At 40.0% G+C, this 10,000-nt stretch overlaps 1 protein-coding gene across 1 annotated transcript in view; it reads left to right on the top strand.

The window, feature by feature from the left end:
* LOC144955828 (uncharacterized) overlaps positions 1-1,073 on the top strand; it is a 64,332-nt gene extending 63,259 nt beyond the window's left edge. Inside the window, exon 30 of the mRNA XM_078886023.1 lies at positions 704-1,073. Within this exon, the coding sequence (XP_078742149.1) occupies positions 704-931 (228 nt within the window). The 3' untranslated portion in view covers positions 932-1,073. The remainder of the gene's footprint in view (positions 1-703) is intronic.
* The last annotated feature ends 8,927 nt before the right edge of the window (positions 1,074-10,000 follow it).

Raw genomic sequence — 10,000 nt, 5'->3', positions numbered from 1 at the left:
GAAAGTTCGTTTAGCAGAAAAAAATATGTATAGCAAGAACTAACAGATTTTGTGTTTGAGTGAAATTTATTTGTGTATAGGTTGGGTGTGAAGTTGTGGGGAAAATCCGGAAAATGGCTTGTTAAGAGAGAGTTAAAAACATCAAGTTTGAAGTCAAATTAAAAAAAAAAAAAAAAAAAACAAGCCCCAAAATTTGTGAGCTTTTATATCTATAGAGCAATATTGACTAAATGTGTTCAAAGCACTTTACAAGGTGTCTCAAGCCAACAGCAACATTTAACATTTCGCCTGAAAGGCACTCGTCACAATTATTTTTCAATATCAACAACATTGTTTGGGTTAGACTCATTTTTCCAACCCCCCCCCCCCCCCCATCCCCTTCAATTCTTGTAAAATTCTTGATAAATTGGTTTAGACTCAAATTTCCCCCTACCCGTTCCCATTCGTATGACAATATTCCACGCTAACACTATTTTATAGCCATTGTTGTTAATGTATGTCCTTGAGTGAGCAAGTAACATCACCCTAGCTCACTTTGCGACGCTGCACTGTGGCTGATGCTTGGGTTATTCCAGTCTTCCCTTGGAATAGAAATAGAACCTAAAGACAAATTTCCCCCACGGGGTTGAATAAAGGGAATTTTATTTATTTTTTTATTTTTTTAAAAATTTAGACCACATTTATTATCCCATCCCATCCACAGAATTCAGAACACACGGGCATGAACACCAGCACGGACAGCATGGGACACCACCATGTCTCCTCCGGTCATGGGACGGTCTCCTCCAAGCCTGGGGCCTTTTCATCATCATCTTCGTCAACGGCTGGGGGAAGGAGAGGTCATCAGGGGGGTGGTGGTGGTGGTAAAGGGGGGGGACCTTCCCAATCCACCAGATCGGTGAAGACCAATGGCAGTGGTGTGTGGAAGTGATTCGATGGTTTGAACCCTTTTTTTTTTTTTTTTTACCTCAGGAATGGGAGACACCCAATGTTTGTCGTGGCTTTGCCAATTTAGAATTATCTCCGTCTTTTAAATACGACAATAAACAAAAAAAACAAAAAAAAACAAAAAACGATTTTTTTTTTGGGGGGGGGGGGGGCCTGAAAATGGCTGGCTGGTAAGGAGAGAGTTAAGCTATTAAGCTATCTGACATTGCCGAACATTGAAATGGGAGTTGGCTTACCCTCTGCTCCTATTTATTTATGATATCGGATGATAATTACCATTGAAATTGACTATTTCTTGTCACTGTGAACCGCATACAAGCGTCAGAAGTTACAGGCCATTTTTGACAAATGTATCAATTTCTGACTCACAACCCCCTTAGTACCATAAATAGAATCTCCAAAGTGAAACTTTTTTAATTCACCTTTTTATCTAGTCGAGGCAATAAATGTCTTAATAAGTTTTTGTGTTAGACAATCTATAGGGAAGAAAAGTTTATTTATCCTCCTCCTCCTCCTCCTCCTCCTCCTCCTCCTCCTCCTCCTCCTCCTCCTCCTCCTCCTCCTCCTCCTCTTCCTCCTCCTACTTCTTTCTTTCTTCTTCTTCTCTTCTTCTTCTTCTTTTTTCTTCTTCTTCTTCTTCTTCTTCTTCTTCTTCTTCTTCTTCTTCTCTTCTCTCCTCCTCCTCCTCCTCCTCCTCCTCCTCCTCCTCCTCCTCCTCCTCTTCCTCCTCCTCCTCCTTCTTCTTCTTCTTCTTCTTCTTCTTCTTCTTCTTCTTCTTCTTCTTCTTCTTCTTCTTCTTCTTCTTCTTCAGTCGTTGAATGAAGAAGAATATTTACATATCATGAATGATATTGTTGTTGTTTTGTTTTTATTTATTATTTTTTTTAAATCTCAGTTATGATGTGGTTGTGAACTTTACGTGACAGAAGACTGTTTCAAATACTCGTGTGTTTTTTGGAGTTTTTTTTTTAACATCAGGCCTAAAGCCTCAACAATTACAACCACTTTGTAGGAGGCAAGAAAATCTGACTTGAAATTTATTATTTCTCATTCAAAGAGTTGTGCTAGTTTTATAAATCAAAAAGAAATGCTAATAAAAACGTTATAACAATCGTGTTTTATATGCTTCATGAGCTTCAAAAATATTCATTTATACATTTATCTGGGTGGGGTTCCTGACCTCCCATAGTGGGCAGGGGGGTTCTTACTGTGTCTTCTATCCCCCCCCCCCTATATCTGTTTTCCAACTTGCTTTCTGTCTTTGTATTGGAATGAGATTATTTAGTTTTGTCCAGGCCCTGGTCGGATGCCTTTGCCGAGAGGGAAACAGTCAAATGTATAGTTCGTTTTGGAAGATGATATTTTTTTCCTTGTAAATCATCTCTCGGGTATGACTGTATTTATTATATTTTGTTTACATATTATATATGATTTGTAAACATTTGAGTGTATTCCTCTTAGTAGGGGCCTGTGCTTGTGTCTGGATGAGACTTTTAGGTGATCTCAAACTAAGTACATTAATGGCATGTTCTTGGAATCTACACCAATTCCCTATTTGAACCAATTCTCCCTTTGTCTTTACCTTTTCTTGGGTGCTTTAATTGTAATTCTAGAACTTTTTACTATCCCATTTTCTTCCTTTTTACTGGCGCTGATATGACCTTAATGCGTTGCAAGCGCCGTAAAACCCTTAAAAACAAAACAAACATTTATACATTTATCATTTATCCTCTTGGCGGCCATATCGACATAACATAAATTTCTATTCAGTCCATGATGCTCATGATGCCCTACCATCAATGTATGTACTTGGTTTTTTTTTTTTGTTTTGTTTTTTTGTTTTTTTTTGGGGGGGGGGGGGGGTTTACAATATTATAACAAGTCACTGTATAGTAGTAGTATTAGCCAGCTATGCATTTACTATTCAGTCAAGGGGCATAGTCTCGAAACGGTATTATGTCAGGATGAATTGGACCCTGAAAAGTGACTTTAGAATTAAGCTTATAGTAAATACCAATTTTAGAGCTTTTGCATTGTGAGAAAGTGTCTTCATTCTCTTACATAACAAATCGAAACAAACCCCAGGTTTCATATTTGTGTCGATAAATTCAATTTTTGCACCCGAGTCATTCCGACATAATACCGTTTAGAGACCGTGGGTCACATATAACTCGTATGAAGTGTCTACCCCAAGGACACAACGCTGGGGTCAGAGTTTACTACCTTTATACGGTCTATTTATTCTTTCTCATTGCTACTCGATTTTGTTGAAAGATTGCAATTGAGTTACTTGGCTAGGCTTGGTTGGTTGTTTATTCTATACTACAATGAGACCCGGCCTTAGATAATGTAGTTTGTGTGTGTTAAAAACTTCTTAATATTGGTCCATGTATCTATTGGGGAGTCTTAGAAGCCATAGGAGGTCCATGTACCTGTTGTGGGGGTCTTAGAAGCCGTAGGAGGTCCATGTATCTGTTGTGGGAGTCATAGAAGCCATAGGAGGTCCATGTATTTGTTGTGGGAAGTCTTAGAAGCCATAGGAGGTCCATGTACCTGTTGTGGGAGTCTTAGAAGTCGTAGGATGTCCATGTATCTGTTGTGGGAGTCTTAGCAACCATAGGAGGTCTTTGTATCTCTTGTGGGAGTCTTAGAAGCCATAGGAGGTCCATGTACCTGTTGTGGGAGTCTTAGAAGCCGTAGGAGGTCCATGTATCTGTTGTGGGAGTCTTAGCAACCATAGGAGGTCTTTGTATCTCTTGTGGGAGTCTTTGAAGCCATAGGAGGTCCATGTATCTGTTGTGGGAGTCTTAGAAGCCATAGGAGGTCTATGTATTTGTTGTGGGAGTCTTAGAAGCCATAGGAGGTCCATGTATCTGTTGTGGGAGTCTTAGAAGCCATAGGAGGTCCATGTACGGTCCAGTGATGCCAAAACTCCGGTTTCACCGGAAAAAAATACGGTCTGGAGCAAAAAATTCCGGGTTACGGACAACTTCCGTCAAATTCTGATGAGGTTAAATTGTTCCAAGGATACCCCCCCTTTTTTTTTTTCCAGTCACTTCTAATACAACCACCACCACCACATCATCTTCATTACAACTACTACTACAACCACCACCACATCATCATCATCACCACTGCTACTACTACAACCAAAACCACCATCACCACCACATCATCATCACTATTACTACAACCATCACTACCACTCTACTACAACCACCACCACATCGTCATCACTACCACTATAACCACCACCAACACATCATCAGTACCACTACAGCAACAACTGTCACCACCACATCATCATCACTACCACAACTTCTACAACCACCACCACCACACTATCATCACAACCATTACTACTACAACCACCACCACCACCACCACCACCACACCATTATCACTACCACTCCTACAACCACCACCACATCATCATCACTACTACTACAACCATCACTACCACTACTACTACAACCACACCACCATCTCTACCACCACTACTACAACCACAACATCACCATCCCTACCACCAGTACTACAACAACTACCACATCACCGTCCCTACCAAAACTGCTACAACAACACAACACCACATCACCATCCCTACCACCACAACAATACCACCATCACATCACCACCACATACCACCACCCATTACAACAATTCCACATCACACCATCCATCCACCACAACTAACCACCATTACAATCATCTCTACTACCACCATCACATCTCCATCCCTGCAACTACAATGACAACCACTACAACGCCACCCCTACCACCACCAATACTCCTGCAACCAGTGTTGCAAGCGCCGTAAAACCCTTCAAACAAATTTACTCAAACTCTCCTCTCTCCTCCCTCTCTCCTCTCTCTCCCCTCTCTCTCCTCCTCTCCTCTCTCTCTCTCTCTCTCTCTCTCCTCTCTCTTCTCTCTCTCTCTTCATCACACACACACACAACACACCACTACAACGCACCACCACCAAAACCGCAACAGTTTCAAGCGCGTAAAACCCTTAAACAATATTCCTCCTCTTCTCCATTCCTTCACCTCCTCTGCTCATCTTCTCTCTTCTCACAACATCACCACACACAATACACACACCAAACCATATTCATCTGCGGTCACTGATTAATTTCCTTGTTCACATTCCTTACTTGCATAATAGCTAATCACAATACTTTGACCTCAAACTTAGCCTCGTAGTTTTTCAATTTCAGTTGCTCTCTCTCCTCTCTCTCTCTCTCTCTCTCTCTCTCTCTCTCTCTCTCTCTCTCTCTCTCTCTCTCTCTCTCACTCTCACTACAACCACCACCACCACCACCACCACATCTTTATCACGACCACTACTACTACAACCACCACCACCACCACATCCTCACTACCACTACTACTTCAACCACCACCGCCACATCATTATCATTACCACCACTACTACAACCACCACCACCACATCATCACAACCACTACTAATACAACCACCACCTCCACATCATCATTAATACTGCAACCACCAACACTACTACTACAACTACTGCCACTACTACGACTACAACCACCACCACCACCACATCATCACTACCACCACTACTACTACTACTACAACAGCCATTATCATATCGTCATCATCACTACTACTACTACTAGTACTACTACTACTACAACCACCAACACAACATCATCCTCACTACCACCATTACTACAAACACTACCATTAGGTTTTGGAACTTTACTTCATTTGAAATAAGGAAACTTTGGGGTTGTATTTGGCAATGTGTTTATATATCATAATATAGTTCTAATCAGTTATCTATTAAGATCTATACAATATTGAAACAATATCAAATACCATCCCAATTCCCTTTTTTTTTGTGTGTGCGAAAATTCCTCTTTCGGCATTGAAATTCCTCCGAGTGGTGTCTGAAATTCCTGTGAATCAAATTGAAACTTGGCGTCTCTGATGTACCTGTTGTGGGAGTCTTAGAAGCCATAGGAGGTCTTTGTATCTGTTGTGGGAGTCTTAGAAGCCATAGGAGGTCCATGTACCTGTTGTGGGAGTCTTAGAAGCCACAGGAGGTCCATGTATCTGTTGTGGGAAGTCTTAGAAGCCATAGGAGGTCCATGTACCTGTTGTGGGAGTCTTAGAAGCCATAGGAGGTCCATGTATTTGTTGTGGGAGTCTTAGAAGCCATATGAGGTCTATGTATTTGTTGTGGGAGTCTTAGAAGCCGTAGGAGGTCCATGTATCTGTTGTGGGAGTCTTAGAAGCCGTCGGAGGTCCATGTATCTGTTGTGGGAGTCTTAGAAGCCATAGGAGGTCCATGTATCTGTTGTGGGAGTCTTAGAAGCCATAGGAGGTCCATGTATCTGTTGTGGGAGTCTTAGAAGCCATAGGAGGTCTATGTATTTGTTGTGGGAGTCTTAGAAGCCATAGGAGGTCCATGTATCTGTTGTGGGAGTCTTAGAAGTCATAGGAGGTCTATGTATCTGTTGTGGGAGTCTAAGAAGCCGTAGGAGGTCCATGTATCTGTTGTGGGAGTCTTAGAAGCCATAGGAGGTCCATGTATCTGTTGTGGGAGTCTTAGAAGCCGTAGGAGGTCCATGTATCTGTTGTGGGAGTCTTAGAAGCCATAGGAGGACTGTGTTCACCTTTAGAGATGTTGATATAGGGAATGAGATTAGCGGAAGAGTAGCGTCCCTTGATTTGACGTCACAGACAATGGGTGACGTCCAATCATGGGACGCTACTCTTCCGCTAATCTCATTCCCTATTACGGTTCGAATGTCTTTAAAGTCACATTTTGTCTAGTGATACTGCCGCAGATTCACAAGTTAACGAATCCCCAATAATATTTATACATATATTTAAATGACAGTTTTGTACATTTGATATTCATTTCCGTTTATTCAGAGCCTTATTTTGTATATTATTTATTGATATCAGAATTGTGTAAATAATTTTTATTAAAGTTTTTTTTGTTGTTTTTTTTTTTTTTCTAAGTTTGTTTTGTATATAATTAATATATAACAATATAATTTTGGGGTACCGTAAGATTTGTAAAGAAGAGCCCTATAATCACACTTGTATCATATTGTTTTTATACTCACATTTTGTAAATGAAATGATCATAACATCGAGCATTATGTACGTTTTATATCATCATGAAAATTGCATATATTTTAGGACGTGGAGTGTGTGTGTGTGTGGGGGGGAGTTTGTTTGGCTTTTTATTTATTTATTTTTCTTTTACCATTTCATTGATTTTACTCTTTTTGTTTGGTTTTTTTTTTTTTTTTTTGTTTTTTTTTTTTTTGCTTTTTTAAACTTATTTCCTTTTTTTTATGTGTCAGTTGTTGGGATTTTTTTTAAAGGTATATATTAAAATATTTTTCCCCCCAAAAAATGTTTATAAAATTCATATCATCATTTTAAAATAGAAAACGGTGTTTTTTAAATTTTTTTTATAACCAATTTTAATATTATCTTTCTCTACTGAATTTTCACTCATTATCTTTGAGGGAGTAAAAAAAAAAATCAGAAGATATTATTTTGGCGTTTCTGTATTGTTGACTCATTGTCGCTATCGGATAAGAATGTTTCTAGTTGGGGGTCTTTTGACCTCCCAATATGGGCAGGAGGTCAATTGCTGTGTTTTCTATCCCCCTATATATCTGTTTTCCAACATGCTTTCTGTCTTTGTCTTGGAATGAGATGACTTGGTTTTGTCCTGGTCCTGGCTGGGAGGGAAACAGTTAAATGAATAGTTAGCTTTGGGAGATGATATTTTTTTCCATGTAAATCATCTCTTGTTATGTAAGTATTATTTTTTCTTTTACATAACAATTGAGTGTGTTCTTCTTGGCGGGGACCTTTGCTTGTGTCTGGATAAGACATATAGTGATCTCGAACTCAGTACACTGAGTGTGCTCTTGGAATCTACATCTGTTCCCTATTTGAACCAATTCTCCTCTGTCTGCCTTATTCTTGGATCCTTTAAATATAATTCCAGAACTTTTTACTATCCCATTTTCTTCCTTTTTTTTTTTTTTGGCGCTGATATGACTTAATGTGTTGCAAGCGCCGTAAAACCCTTAAAAACAAACAATGTTTCTAGTTGGGGTCATTTTGACCTCCCAAGGTGGGCAGGAGATCGCTTGCTGTGTCTTCTATCCCCCTATATCTTGTTTTCTGAGTGCGGCTATGTGGTCTAGTGGTATCACACTCGCTTTCGGATCGGAAGGTCCTGAGTTCGAGCCTCATGCTCGGCGCATAGTTGAGTCCTTGGAAAAGGCTCTTTACTCACAGTCTCTCATCGTACTCAGGTGTAAAATGAGTACCTGGCCGTTAACAGCGGTGTCGTCCGAAAAAATTGTAATATCGCCTAACAGGCGGCATGTCCAGTCCTACATGTTAAATGTTGCTGTTGACCAGCGACCCCTTGTAAAGCGCTTTGAGCACATTTAATGGATATTGCGCTATATAAAAGCTCAATTATATTTCTGAGTTGCTTTCTGTCATTGTCTCGGAATGGGAATACTCTGGATGAGGAAGGACAGTCAATGTTCACTGTTATAATACGCTTCAACAGTCCTCAGGTCACTTCCCTCGTAAAATGACGCATGATAACTTAGTAACTGGCTCTAAACTATCGGAACAATGGTGGACGCCCTTATGAAATATTTCTCTGAGGAGCGTATCCAGAGGGAAAAAAAGAACATTATAAATCTGATCATGTTTTGACTTTTTTCACATTCTGATCACAAGACATATGAAAAGTTCTAGCTAGCATTAAGAATAAAAAGTACAGATTTTCTATGTTTAGAACCACGATGACCGCCGTTGCTGGGCGACGTGACATCAGACTATTGAATCCAATTGGGAGATAATATTTTTTTCCCCTTATAAATCATCTCTCTTTTATGTGCTATTATATTTGTTTGTTTTTTATTATGATTCAAAGCGTTTGGGTGTATTCCTCTTGGTGGGATCCTGCGCTTGTGTCTGGATGAGACTTTTAGGTGATCTCAAACAACAAACTGGGTGGGGTTCCTGACCTCCCATAGGGGGCAGGGAGGCACTTACTGTGTCTTCTACCCCCCTATATCTGTTTTCCAACATGCTTTCTTTTCTGTCTTTGTCTTGGAATGAGATTACTGGGTTTTGTCCAGGCCATGGCCGGATACCCTAGCTGGGAGGGAAACAGTCAAAGGTATAGTTAGAGTTTTGGGAGATATTTTTTTCCTTGTAAATCATCTCTCTGTTATGCACTGTATTGTTTTGTTTTACATACAATATATTATTTGTAAACATTTGAGTGTATTCCTCCTAGTGGCGACCTGTCTTTGTGTCTGGATGAGACTTTAAGGTGATCTCAAACTTAGTACTTTGATAGTGTCCTCTTGGAATCTACATGTTCCCTATTTGAACCAATTCCCCTTTGTCTTCCCTTTTCTTGGGTGCTTAATTGTAATTCTAGAACTCTTTACTATCCCATTTTCTTCCTTTTTACTGGCGCTGATATAACCTAAATGTGTTGCAAGCGCCTTCAAACCCTTAAATACAACAATAACAAACTTCTAAATCATGTCTGTTGTATAGATAGTATGCGCTTGGCTAAGAAGCTCACAACATTGCCATCCGGAAGTATAACGGACCAACACACAAAACTGTGTGTATCCATGAACGTTTATAGTCAGGTTAATACAGTTCAGTGAGCATTACTCATAAACGCGGATGGTAAAAAAACAATAACAAAGACCTGAGTGACGTCATCTTCGAACTATCTATAGAGGTTATCTGGTCTAGTTGTAGGACACACGCCTTCGGATCGGAAGGTTCTGGGTTAAAATTTCCGAGTGGCGCATAACTGAGTCCTTGGAAAAGGTTCTTTATTCGTTTCTTTCACAGCACCTGGCCGTTGTCTTTGTCTGAAAAAAAAATTGTAATATCGCTAACAGGCGTCATGTCTTGTCGTGCATATAAAGTCTTGCTGTTGGCTAGGGGCTCCTTGTAAATCGCTTTGAACATGTTTAGTGGAACTTGCGCTAT

The sequence above is a fragment of the Berghia stephanieae genome, chromosome 10, assembly GCF_034508935.2.
Source record: "Berghia stephanieae isolate SIO BIC M18660-M18661 chromosome 10, UCSD_Bste_1.3, whole genome shotgun sequence".
NCBI lineage: Eukaryota > Metazoa > Mollusca > Gastropoda > Nudibranchia > Aeolidiidae > Berghia > Berghia stephanieae.
This window is presented reverse-complemented; position numbering and strand designations above follow the sequence as displayed.